General features: G+C 31.9%; 1 protein-coding gene across 1 annotated transcript; it reads right to left on the minus strand.

The window, feature by feature from the left end:
- Positions 1-9,232: 9,232 nt before the first annotated feature.
- Positions 9,233-12,655, minus strand: LOC143544053 (uncharacterized). The gene is made up of 9 exons (XM_077036220.1): positions 12,647-12,655; positions 11,401-11,478; positions 11,305-11,329; positions 11,185-11,217; positions 10,971-11,092; positions 10,582-10,712; positions 10,266-10,477; positions 9,971-10,197; positions 9,233-9,446 (listed from the first exon to the last, which is right to left on the minus strand). The coding sequence occupies exons 1-9, from the start codon at positions 12,653-12,655 to the stop codon at positions 9,354-9,356; spliced, it is 930 nt and encodes a 309-aa protein (XP_076892335.1). The 3' UTR covers positions 9,233-9,353.
- Positions 12,656-14,857: the final 2,202 nt, after the last annotated feature.

Genomic DNA, 14,857 nt, shown 5'->3' on the forward strand with positions numbered 1-14,857 from the left:
AAATTTGGTGAGTTTGAATGCTTGGTTAAGAATCTTTTGACTAAATTTATGGAAGATTGGAAGATGGGGGGCTGTCTTCAAAAAATGATTTTGACCAGTCAACCTGTTGGGTGATATTATTTGGTACTATTACAATTAAGTGAGCATTTATATAAAGAATATGTGGGCGCCAACGTGACTTTGTAATTTTTTTATTATTTAAAAGAACAAACAAGTTTATATAAATAAGTTTTTCAATTTTTATTTCAGTTTTCTAATATTTCTTGTTTTTTTTTAAAACCTAATATTTGTTTCAATGTGAGACACTTGAACGGAGTTGAATGCCCAGTCTTTTGATTAAAGATCATACACATTTGTCATTAAACCAACTTGGTAATTATAGTTTTCTAACATTTCATATACAGTAATACTATTAGCAAATCCTTTAATGTTACTATACTATGTTTTTTTATATATTTATAATCACATTTCTTTTTATAAACGCTACTATTGAACGCTCGAAACCATCATTGACAGTCACCCTCCAACCTCCAAGACGTCCTCGGCTCAATCATTAATCACCATCATCATTGTTATCTCTACCTTTCAAAACCTACCACATTGTTCTCACAATAAAACCATCACAAAAGTCAACCCTAAATTCAAGCTCACAATATGAACCTAAAATAATCATAACTATTCTGTGTTGTGACAACATTGGTGCCACTTACTTAGATGTTAACCCTATTTTTCATCAGCACACCAAGGACCTTAAGGTTTATCTACAATTTATTCGGGACATGGTTTTAAATGATTGTTTCAAGGTTGTTATGTCACCACTACTTATTAGATTCTACATATAGTAAAGGCTTTCTACTTCTCACTTTAATTATCTCATACCCTAGTTGCACGTCGATACCATGAAGCTTGCTCGGGAATGTTAAAGATACACGTTCATAGTTTAATTTAATATTTGTTATATTTAATATTCAAATAGCTTAGTTATCCAGTAGCTTAAGTTCTATATTCAAATCTTAGATAGTTGATGATCATTCATGACCTAGCAGTCTAGTGGTATGGTATTCCTATCAAAAAGGTGATGTGAGTTCAAATCCTTGTAATTACAAGTTTAGGCGGTATTCAAGTGTAAAAAAATGTTATCAAAAGAAAAAGATAACACATAGGTATTATAAGTTCCCTACCCTCTAATCACTATTAATATTCCATGTAATCATTCTTTATGAATTAAAATAAGATCAAAACCATTAATTATTAGTTTACCTATGCTATTTAATTTCTTTCACAAAGATAACATTTCTAAGAATGTAAATCATACCCAAACATAAAATTGAAACTTTTCATATTTGTTTCTCAAAGAAAATTAAAGGAATGGATAAGAAGAAGGCCGCTTGAACAACGGTCTATGATGGTGTTGATATCGGGGGATGGATGTTGATCGATGAGATGAATATTAGTAATTTTATTTTCACACTCAGTTGTAAACTGTGTCTACCCGTCTAAACGTCTAGCTAGCATTTGGTTCCTATAGGGGTTTTCTTTTTTATTATCTTAGTTTGTGAAAACGTACCTATTGAAATTTGATGTACATTTCTTACCATTCAAATTTTTATAGCTTATTTTTTTAACATCTACAACAAAATTCAAAATATACAAACCACATACTCTATTACCGAGGAAAATTAAAAATAAAAAAGAAAATTTTCCAGAGTATAGTAAATGTGCGATCAACCTTGCCAATAACCGTTCCTATGAGATTTTTTTTATGTTAATTGCGTATCACATCATTGTATCTTATGCTTCGTATTTTAGATTTTCACGTAACCACTATTTGTTTTCCCATTCATTGTAGATTCATTTATGAGGTGGGCCATTTATATAATCTTTCCAGTTGTTGATTTTATTACTACTGGTACTGATAAATATGACTTTGTATAAGTAACAGGTAAGAAAATCGTTTTGATCAAATTTAAACTTAGTTACCTTTTTTTGAAATACACTTTATGTTCGCTAAAAATGTAAAGTATAAAGATAATTTCGTTTTGATGTGATTAAAATACTCTAGGATAGTAAGAGACGTCTAGGATAGTAAGGCCTTGGATGAATAACATAAGTTTTTAGAAGTAGGTTGGTTTGTCCTTAGAAAAAAACCACATTAAAGTACACATACTAATTTTGTTATGAAGTACAATAGAAAATTTTAATTTTAAGAATCCAAACTATCTTCTATTGACTAATAATAATAATCCATGCATATAAGTTACAACAATATTGATTTAAGTTTTTATTCATCTCCTATGCAATTCACACAAAGTATTGCTATATTTAATTGGAGGAAGCAAGTGTGTTGATGTTGAATTTCCCTTCACATATAGTTTAATTCAAATCCAAAAAATATATATTTAAAAAGAATACTTATATAGTTCAGTTTATAAACATACATGAATTAATCAAGATTATATAGTATATAGTTAAGTCTACGTATATTGATAAAGTTTTTAAATTATTTTTGTGATGATATCATATTTGTTAGATTAGATTAAATTGATGGTCATGTGAAGTGAAACGTCATAAGGCCCATGTGACTAAACCGGTCATGTGGGCTCATAAATAGAAAATTAGGTCCGAAGAATCAAAAACCAGAGTCAAGTGGTCAACCCATCTTTTTTCCTTTTTTTAAAAAAAAAATTTGTTTTTTAATCGGTTTATAAATGACACTGAAATCATTTGTAAAAAAACTTTCCGGCCTAACGTGTCTCTTCAACTCACACTAACAACATTTCATTTGATTTTTCTTCAAATTATTTAATGAAATTAAAACACGAAAATTTTGATTTTAAGAATAAGTACTTATAAATTGTAGCGTACTCTCCCCCTCCTAACTTTGCCCGTTATGGTCAACATAGCTTAACATTGCGGCATTGCGAATGTCCTAATTGTAAGACAATTTAAAAGCCAATATAACAAATATTGTTAAAAGTGAATCGAAATGGGTAAATGGCTTTTTAAAACCAGACCTCTAATCGACTAGGTTAGTTGTGATTTTTAGTAATACAAATTAAAGGTGTTTGATAAATAATAAACATAACTAGCGTTTTATAAATTGGACATACTGTTTTCAATTGAATGAACTGTAAGGCCAAGGCCATGCGTAGTGGGGCTCCGGCTTGGGCGATTTTGGGCGCGAAGAGGCGCGAACACCGCCCCCCCCCCCCCCCCGCGCGATTTTTGGGCGAAAAGGGGCGGGGGCGGGGTTCTTTTATCGCCATAAAGAGATGAAGTTTATTATTATTATTATATATATATATTATATATATATATATGTATATGTATATATGTTATGTGTGTGATATATATATATATATATATATGTATATATGTTGTGTGTGTGCAAAATGAATCCTAGAAACAACCCGAACCAACCGAACCACTCATTCCCTCCTTTTGATTAACACCATGGTTCGCAAAACCAACCGAACGTGAACTTACAATGGAACCCGATGAACCTAAACCAACCGAGCTATCCGTTTCAATTTCCCGACCCGAACCTAAACATGTACGCCAACCGAGCTATATGTTTTTGTATATTTTTAGTTATGTATTTTTTTGTATTTCTTTTTAATTTTAATGCATTTTTATTTAATTATTTAAATAAATTGGCTTTTATTTGTTTAGTTTAGTTATAAAAAGAAAATAATAAAAAAGATATTGTGGGTCTAACTTGTAGCCCCTACACCATTACACCTCAAAAACGAATTCCCACAGCCCCTCCACTACAGATATCCTAAGGAAGACATGAACTGTTTTCAACTGAACTAGTGTATAGTTCCATGTTTTGGTTTATAAAGCATCAAGTACCATACTTTTTTAACAAAAAAGAAATTTAATTTTCAAGTGGATGATTACATAAAGAGATGAACAAATGAAATATCTCGTCAATGAGGACAATGCATTAATGAAAATTTTGTTTTCTATTATCTAACTAGGTTACTAACCCGTGTAGTACACGAATGGAAAATATGAAATTCGTCACGTAAAGAAATTTGATTATATATTTGAATATTATATTATTCGTCTAATTATAAAAATAAATAATTTTAACCAACAATATCGCCCGTTCTTGAAAGTAAGTTCATTGAACTTGTCTAAAATCGAAGGATACACAAAGTCTATTAAATCATATAATGAATTGTTAATTAGAAGATCATCGGGAATTTGTACATTCATTTGTCGTCATTTGGACCCCCACCCCCAACATTCCCTTCACCTATATCCAATAATTAATTCACAAATTATTTTATCTCTTCAACATGTAAGGATTGGCATCCAACTACGAGCCTCGTTTTTTTTTTGATAATTTAAGTACCTTTCACTTTGACAAGATATAGGAAGAACTTATTGAAGTATAATTTAAAATAAACACAAACAAAAATCTATACAATCTAACTATTTATTTAACAAAAGTATCATAAATTTAATATTTACAACTCCCTAAATACTTCCTTTTATATAAGGTTTATACTTTAATTTGTAGCATTTCATTGTTGTCAATGATTAATACAAAAAGGAACAAATTGATTTTTTAATAGCAAAACACTTGGAAACATTAATTGGCTTATATGACTTGTTTAACGATTCATAGAGCCATAACTTGTATACACTCTAATATTGACTTGAACTTGTTATGGCTTCAACTCAAGATGCTAATAACCCATATGGTATTATAGTATTTTTCATAATACCTTACCGGAAAACCATAATAGTTTAACATCTCCATTGAATTTTTTATTTTGATATGGAACCTAAAGAGATTATAAAAAAAATTATATAATAATTAAATTCAATATAAACAAAAAGGGAAAAGAAAAAAAAATTGCTAATGAAATAATGAATAATATGATAATCGACTATTAGAGTATCAAATTAAACCTTACCGTAAAATAATTAATCCCCCTTACCGGAATTGACGATGATGGAGATAGTAATCCGAAACAGAGAGAGAGAGATTATAATTGTTAAGGTTTTCAATCTTAAGATTTATATAATGTAAATGAGATGATTTAATATGTTTTTGAATTTTAATAATAATTAGAATAATTAATATCATAATTACATTAATAGGTTAATTATGGATTGTTTGACCAGATTGTAAAAATATTTAAGTTATTGTAAATTTTAAATTTTAAAATTGGATATCTTTTTAGTAATAATGCATTACTAAAAAGGAATATTATTCATTATTTCATTAGCAATTTTTAAAACTGAAAATCCTTTTAAAAATAATAAGTTTCAATCATATTAATGTTACATTATGAAATGTTTGACCATTGATTTACAAAATATACATTTGAGTTACACTTTAAAGTTTTAAAGTTTATAAAATATTAAAATGGCATAAAACTTTGAGAACTATGGTTATAAAATGGTGACACAAAATAAACATAACTAAATGTATTTATGATAATAACACACACACACACACACACACACACACACACACACACATATATATATATACTTATGAATGATAAAAATAGCACTAATGAAAACAAAACAAACCTTATTTCAATATGCATCGTTGGATAAATTAACCTTACAATATTCCAAGGCATGCCAAAATGCAATTCGAGTTAGATTTAGATTTAGTGACGATATAAATTATTAAATTCATAACAATATGTAAGGGAAATTTAATATCACAAAACATACTTGTATACATTTAATTAAATGGTGACCAAATTTTGATTTTTTTGGTTGAAATGTTGACGAAATTTGAATACCTGTATTAAAAAAAATTAACTTCTCCAGGTAATATGCAGTCATTTCGATGGTATAAATCCCTAAAAATTATACACGGACTTATATTATTGTTTGGGCTAATTATACACATAAATATCTCCGGGCTAATTTTTTAGGAATTTATATACATGTATTGATTATTGTTTGGGCTAACTACCATTTCATCTTGAACAATCATTTCGATGGACCAATATTCTCCGTGCTTTGAATTGTCCTTCAGACGTCAAAGTTTGAGAATACGCACCTTGAGGATACAGTCACTGTTAAGGACATCCAATTGTTTCAACATAGTGATGTTTGTTGGCTCCATCTTCCTGGTGGTGGAAAAAAACATTAATTTCTGAAAAATAACACTTTTAACCAAAAAACGAAAAAAAATTGAATGATATAAACAACAAAAATATAAACCTTAGAAATCAAGAAAATCGTTTTAGCTCAATTTGATGTGATAGTGTAAGAATTCTTGTGTGAAAGTGAAGTATTTATATATAGTTCATAGTAAATGATTGAATTTTGGGAGGAATGAATAAAGAAGGAATGTATATACGGAATTAATTAAAAAACATAAAATTATGGAACTTCAATTACGTTAAATCATGGACGAAAATTAGGGAATGAGGACTAAGGGATTTTCAAAATTTGAATTACTAAAATGTAATGTTGTTAAATACAAAATAATTCAATTCAAATATTTAATTCTAGACTATATTTAAACATACGAAATTAACTTTTTAATATGGAAAAATAAGTTACTACTTTTTTTTTATTTACATGAATATAATTAATCATCAATTCAATCAATTAAATAATTACCGTATATCTTGAATGATTATCAATTACCGTATATCTAATATCTAAAATTATAATCAATTATGTTATATTTAAATTGTGAATCATATGGTTGAAATTTATAAAAATAGTCAACATAATATAGTTAATAAGCATTTGAATAATCAAGTAACTGATATAAGCTGTGTAAAATAACTAAGTAATTTCTTTTTTTTATGTATTAACAATAACACAATTTTATTATAATAAACAGCAATTTAAAAATTGAGTAATTGTTATAACATATGGTAAGTAGTAATAATAATTATAAATTAACATATATTTCAAATTAGAATCAGCCTCATATATTAAAATCTTTGATTGACTAATTTTGAATTAGTCAATCGGTCAAAATCCGTATTTATAGTAACCCTTAAGAATGCTTAATCAAAACCTTAATCAAATGATCAAATGATATATCATAATTTTTTAAAATATAAAATTCCGTAATTAAAGAATTCCTTAATCAAATGGAAAATTTATCCCTAATTTACAGAAATTGATATTTCATAAATATCAAATTACACACAATTATAGTATAGTTAAATCCGTAATCTATGTATATTAGGTTGTTTTATATTGAATCAAATGGATGAAATATCAATTAATTATCTCAAATAAGTTAAACTTGGAAGGAAGTCTGATGATTAAACTGACTTGAGGTAATGTTGATGGTGAGCACCTTCGTCGATGGTGGACCGTGAATTTGACAGATAAATGAATTGAAGAAAGTGATAGGTGGAACATGATAGAACCATCAATGAGAATGGAGGCGTGAAAGAGGAAAATTGATTTGAGTTTCTAGGTTAATTAAGTTATATTAGTTAGATACATAATAATAAAAATCATAATTAATTAATAAATAAATTGGTTAATCATTATTAAATTAAAGTTAAAGAGAATCATTAAAGAGAATTGATTGTATCTTACTTTAATTTAATTTTGATTTATTTTATTCAAATGAAAATTAGAGAGGTGGTAGATATATATGGAAAGTTTAGGAAACAACTAATAGGAAGAGGGAAAGTTGAGTTAAAGCCTATTGCTTTAATATATATATATAGAATATAGATTATTATTATTATTGTTATTTTAAAAAAATATATTTTTACCTTGGATGTAAAGTAGGAAAGCTGGCCAAAATGTAAATCAAAATGAACATTATTAAATAAAATATTTTTGAATGGCAAAAATTTGTTGTATTTAATATAATTTTCTTTCACTATTATAAAACTTTTAATAGATAGTTAAAACTACTAGATGAATATATGTGAGCAAAAAAAAGAGTCACTACGTACAGTACGTAGTATGGAAGCACCATTAACATGTTAAAAAGTTTATACTTAATTCGAATAAGTAATATCATGGCTTATGCGTATATCATGTAATAAAATTCATATAAATAAAATTCACTTGAAACATACATAATTCAACTATTTAATAATAGTTTTGTAGGTCCTCTTTGATATCTTGTATTAGAATTTAAAAAAATAAAAAAATAAACTTTTGAAATAAAATTAAAACATATGAATAAAGAGTGAGAGTGCCCTCAAACTTCCTTATATTTATTGAGTTGATACTGATCACTGACTATATAAATATTTGGCAAGAAAATCTAGTGTTATCTTAAAACTGTAGGAGAGGGATGTCTTAACCAACAGTGAGCCTCCCTCATACTAAAATCGAGTATGCGTACAATAGAGAAATCGCGTATGCGTACGATAGAGGCCTTTGATTTGACACGAGTGCCAATCCTCTGGTTCATCCTTAATTCCTAAAAGTTATAGTGAGAATGATAAAATGTTATACAACAATTGTTTTGTTTAGTGATTTAACTCGCTTAACATAATCTATCAGAAAATTTAGGACAAAATGATAGATGACAACTATAGCCTATAGGTTTATCGAGTTACTGATGGATCCAATGCCGCAAACATGGTATAAGGATCCATTAGAAAGTCAAAGCTCGTGAGTGTGAACATTATGTAGAGCATAAATGATACCTTGATTCCTAGTATGGCTCCCGAATTAACCACGCATGACGGGCCAAGGCTAGAGAATCTACCTATGTGCTGAGTTGGTAACAGATGTTAAGAGCCTGTTATACTCGTGCTTGAACGTGAAAGTGTGATACTTTTCGTCTCCTATTGCAACATAGGAAATCAGGACTATGAACAGGAGGTGTTAACCTGGACTAGCGCCTATATGGGTGGAGAACTTGAGCAGAGGAATAGTGAGCAGGTGATGATTTGGAAGCTATGCATGCAATCAAACAAAAATCAACGAACGGGGGCAATCGTACAACAGATATTTTTGCAGCTAAGTGCGCTCGAGGATTTAGGTACTCAAGAGACGACGCGTAAGGGTTAAAAGACATTGGTGGCGAAATTCCAACGACAGCATAACTATGGAAACTGATGGCGGCGACAACAGAGAACAAAATTTATCGGCCTGCATGCCCTCACATGTCAACGCATGGGTGATAGCGGCGGAGTGATGAAAAAGACTTGAATTGATAACCTGAGTGTTATTCCAACTTATCAATAAACAACACCAAACGACGTCAAAAGCCTTCAAAACGACATAAAAGTCATTCAATAATGTATCAAAGTATAATAACTTATAAGCCATAAGCAAAAGTGCAATACCCTACAGAGCTACATGGGTTTCAAAAGGATATTACAAAAAATGTGGATCATGAACATACATTCATTATAAAAGAAAAATAATTACTTTTTTAGCGAGTACTTCTTCCCGGTAAATGCTTGAAATTTGGGTTCTTCCTTCTTAGATGAATCCTGATTTTCTTCTTTAACTGTGGCCTGCAATTCAAAAGACCAGATACCAAAAACTAGACGGGTTAAGTTGGATCAAAACATTTTTGGTCTAACAGGTAGCAAGTCAAATATGACCATGAAGGTTCGATTGCTTTAGATAATAACCCAAAAGTTTTAATCAAATGATTTAGGAAGCTTTATGCATTAAAAATACACTTTGAGCAATTTTCGACTTGCTTGACCCGTTTCTTTTTAAGCTAAATTTTGTACCCCTTTTGACACATTTTCTTTTCAGTTGACTTTTTTCTACCTGGATGAGCCTTAAGACAGCGAACATAATGAAAACAACTCATTCATAAGTCAACGGGCCAAAACTGTTACCTATATGACCCGTTTCCTTTTATGGTTGAAATTTTCTACCCTCGTTTCCTTTTAAGTTGACTTTTTCTACCTGGTTAAGCCTTAAGACAGAAAACACTATGCAAATCGACCCATTCATATGCAGACGGGTCAAAATCGTCACCTATATGACCAAAAACACTACTTTAGTGAGAAAAAAATAATCATACTTTTGGTATTCCATTTGACTTTTGATCTGCGCTTGAACCAAAAACAAGCTTCCCAGAACGTTTTCTTGAGCCCGAGCTTGATGGCATCGAGCCATTAGCATCACTGGTTGTAGCTTCGGCTTTCTGTGGTTGAATCACAGGCTCAGCCGGTTTCCCATCTAACCGTCTACCCGAACCGCTAAATGGATTAAACTTGGGTATTTTCTTAGCTGGTTCTTCTTCCTCAACTGCCATACAGCATTAACTTTTAGAATCGTATCTTGACAAAAGTTCAAAAAATTATAATATAACCGACCTTCAGGTGGCACTTTAGATTTCAAAGGTCTTTCAGGTTCTTTATAGTCAAGTGGTTGTGCAAAGTCAACTTCACAATCAGTTTCAATTATACTTATTGCATGTGACGGTTTAGTTTCAACAATGTCAATATAAAACTTTTTGTTGTTATACGACACCATGATTGTGTCACCAGTGGTTAAACATGAGTAGCTTCTTAATGATGTCTCTAATCTGGTAGTTTAAACACAGATCAAACAACAATTAGAGAAGTTTCACATAAGTTCTCTTAACATAGATTGCATTATAAAAGAAAACATAAACAACATGACACTAACATAGCTTTCGGGTTGGAAATATCAAGAAAATCCATGGTGTGAGGTTGAAGTTTCACATAAGTTCCTTTTGATAGACTGGCATTCTTCACATTTACAATATCTCCTTCTTGTAACAGCATGTTCTCCATCATCTAACGGTCAAAATAAAGAATCAGAAATGAGGTGTATTTCAAGTTTTATACTATATGTGGCAACTTCGACTAGTTAACGTATCAATGACCCAGCTTGGGCTAAGCTTTATTTTATTTCTTAACTAACGAGTCGAACGGGTTGAAAGTAATTAAATGTGTATTTTTAATGCATAAAATCTTCTAAACCATAGTATCCAATATAAATCAAATCATTATTGAATAGCATAAGTTTGTAACAGATATATGAAGGATTCATACCCAGTATGGAAGATATATCAAGCCCTCGTCTGCTATAAATTCCAGCACACCACAATGTGAAACTTTACTGGCAGAAGGGTTCTTTAGTTCAAATAACATTGGATAATCAATCTGCAAATAGGCTGCATAAACGAGAAAACATAAAGATTTTGAACTATCTTTAGTCAATCAATTTGAAGTTTTCTTTAAACACAAAATCATAAAACTCACTAACCGAGACGATCGAGTGCAGATGGAGGCATTATAACTGAGAACCAAAGGAGCCAAATTAGAAATTCTTTTACATAAGAAGAGAGTGATTATTATCATGAAATATTATAAAGAATAAACTCACTTTTATCACCCTTCTCCAAATGAGACTGCATAAAAAAAGAGGAAAACATCAAGATATTTGGTTGGATCACGGTATATGATTATAACTAACTGATACCTTTTCAATAAAAGAAACAGGGTAACATCGATAATTTTGTTCAAATGTTGCAGGAGGGTCATGGTAAATATCTTCTTCCTGGTAAAAAACAAATCAGGGTCAGTAGTTTTACACTGAACTAATGAAGAGAACGATGCATGACAAACGGTATGCTAATTTTCAACTAATCAAGTAGATTTATGATAGTTCAAGATCATCTTTTATTGTCGAAGAAGCATGTGTTATACCATTTCAATCAGATGCAAAACTGTCTTAAAATTTCAACCATTATCAAATTCATGCGTAGAATTCCAAAAGAGGTAAAATTTAAAAATGCATGAGGCTTGTAAAGGCTCAGCGAGCCTAAACAAGCTTCCCATACAAGGCTCGAGCTCGGGCTTGGCTCAGGCTTGAAATAGCTCTGCTTTTGTCGTGCTTTTTATTGATCCGATCTCGAGTAGGTCGCAAGCAGCGCGGATTGTTTGTACTCCTAGTTTCTATATATCGCATACAAATGCTCAAATGTCGTTAAAAAATCGCGGAAAATTTGTTTGGAGATATCAATTAATATATGAGCTTTAAAGCAGCATATTGCAATGAATTGATATCTCCAAACAAATCTTCCGCGATTTTTTCACGACATTTGAGCATTGCGATATATAGAAACTAGGAGTACAAACAATCCGCGCTGCTTGCGACCTACTCGAGATCGGATCAATAAAAAGCACGACATGAGCAGAGCTATTTCGAGCTTGAGCCAAGACCGAGCTCGAGCCTTGTATGGGAAGCTTGTTTAGGCTTGCTGAGCCTTTACAAGCCTCATGCATTTTTAAATTTTACCTCTTTTGGACTTCTATGCATTAATTTGATAATTTCACATTACACCACCGAAGCCAATACTTAGCTCATTTAAGATACTACACGAGCTCGACCCACCCTTAGGCTCGCTTAAGGTTTTTCCCAAAATATACAACACGTACATAAATTAATTAATAAATAAATAATAAACAACGCAAGGTCGAGCTTTAAAAAAGCGCACAAATTCTCACACATCAAAATGATTCGGGCTCGGCTCATTTACACCCTTAATGGAAACTCAACCAAATGGGTAGAACATAAAACCAGTATGCCCTAAAACCCGCTTAGACATTTTAACAAACACCTTGTGTGCATAAATCAAATTGCATCTAAAAGATTTATTTATTAAACAGTACTAAACAATAATACAATTCCAAACACTTAATCAGCAATTAAACAAGAATCATACCAATGCCATGATGATTGATGAACTTTAATATATTACAGTTTTATCCAAAGATAACTGGAACCTGTACAAAACAACAGTGTTAATATTAATCGATGAAGTTAGTAACGAGATCAATGCTTACACGGATTCGATTATCAAAGATGAAGACTTTAATTGTAATTGAAGTCAACACCCACAATAATTAAGACAAAAGTGTGGTGATAGTAATAAAAGAAATCATCTGGGTGTTAATTAAAAGATATTGAAGAATTGAAGAAGACCTTTGTTTTCGTTAATCAGTAGCAGAGCTATGTAAATAAACCCTGTTATTGGTTTCATTGGTTTCGTGTTCAAGATCAAGTTTATATATATAGGTGTTCACTAAAACCATAATCCAAACCAAAACCGAATTAGTAGATTAGGGTAATATCTTGACAGAATTACAAATTTTGTCCTTTAAAAATAGCCAAAAACCGGTTCGTGTCCTTTTCTAAGTTTCCTTGCAGGCGGTGTACTTTAAACTTTTTTTTCCTACAAGTTTTGTCCTTTACGCTAACTGGGTTAGAAAAAGTCAGTTAAATGCCCTCACGTGAGACGCATGTGAGGGCATTTTTGTCTTTTTGCCTACCCTTCTTCTTCTTCTTCTTCTGTATCTATTAACACATTGATATAAACTCTCTCTCTCTCCTCTCTCTCCCTCTCCCCCTGTTACACTCCGGCAGCCACCGCCATCTTCACTCTCTCTCACACTTCTTTCTCTCTCTCTGGCCACCACCAGGTCCACCGCCATCACAGCATCCGGCGACCACCCACACCACCGGACATTCAATCTCCATCTCTATTCTCTCTCTACTCTAGCTGCAACCTCCATAACCATGGCCGGATTGATGAAACTGGCCGCTGGAAAACACACACCTATATCACCTACCTTGTTCATCCACCCATCCCCACCATTGCTCCACATCATCTTCATCATCGTCATCCAATCTATCACCACCACAACATCGACCACCATCTAAAGGATTTCATCAACCAAAAAAAATCGATGAATCTGTGAGCTTTGGTCTAGGTCGCTACCGCCGCGGCTTGTTGCCGACTGCCACCACTACCCACCACCTACCGCCGCCACCATCACCTTCAATCTCACCCACAAAATCAAACCATCATCATCCCAATCCAAATTCATTTCAATTCAATCGAAAACCCTAAAAATGATCGGTTCCGATCACCACAAACAACAACCCTCAATCTACAACCGATCTTACACCATCAATTCAACCTCAGCCATCGATTACCCACTAAAACCCTCACCTAATTCCACCCTTAATCGCTCCGAATCCGTCAAGAAACCCTCCGATTCAATTTCAACCTGAAACCTGTTTTGACCTGGAAAAAAGAAAGAAAGAAGAAAACCCTAAAATCACAACCGTCTTGTAACCGCAACAATCGAAATCAGAACCACAATCGGACTACTGCCACCGTCACACCGCCGCCTAGGGTTTCCCAAAGATACCCGGCAACAGTAGATCAGATGGAAAATAGGCGATAATAGCCAGGCAAGATAACAGTGGTGGCTAGAGGTGCAAGATGACGGTACGGGGGACAAATACAGTTGTAACCCGGCATCAGTAGAATCGAAATCGATTAGGGTTTGTATGTTAAAACCATGCGATAGTAGAACCGGCGATGGTGGAGGCATCGATTAAGGTGATGGAGAAGAAGAGTGGGAGGTATGGTGATGAAATGTGTGTGTGTGTTAATAGATACAGAAGAAGAAGAAGAAGAAGAAGAAGAAGAAGAAGAAGAAGAAGGGTAGGCAAAAAGACAAAAATGCCCTCACATGCGTCTCACGTGAGGGCATTTAACTGACTTTTTCTAACCCAGTTAGCGTAAAGGACATAACGTGTAGAAAAAAAAAGTTTAAAGGACACCGCCTGCAAGGAAAGGACACGAACCGTAATTTGGCTTTTTTTAAAGGACAAAATTTGTAATTGGGTCTAATATCTTTATTTATTAGGAGTAACCGAATATCTAAATAATTTAAATAGTTTGAAATTTTAAAATTCCATATCCGAATTCTATCATAATTGGATTAGGATATATTAGGATCTGATATGAATATGGTTAATTTGGAGGGGTCGGATTTTGAAAAGGTCATAAAATTTTTAAATTTGAAGATTCTGAACATTTTAAACCGAATAATTGATTATCCGATAAACACTCCTCCTACTT

The sequence above is a fragment of the Bidens hawaiensis genome, unplaced genomic scaffold (genome assembly GCF_021521415.1).
Source record: "Bidens hawaiensis isolate Kalapana, Puna unplaced genomic scaffold, B.hawaiensis_p1.1 tig00013426_1, whole genome shotgun sequence".
Lineage (NCBI taxonomy): Eukaryota > Viridiplantae > Streptophyta > Magnoliopsida > Asterales > Asteraceae > Bidens > Bidens hawaiensis.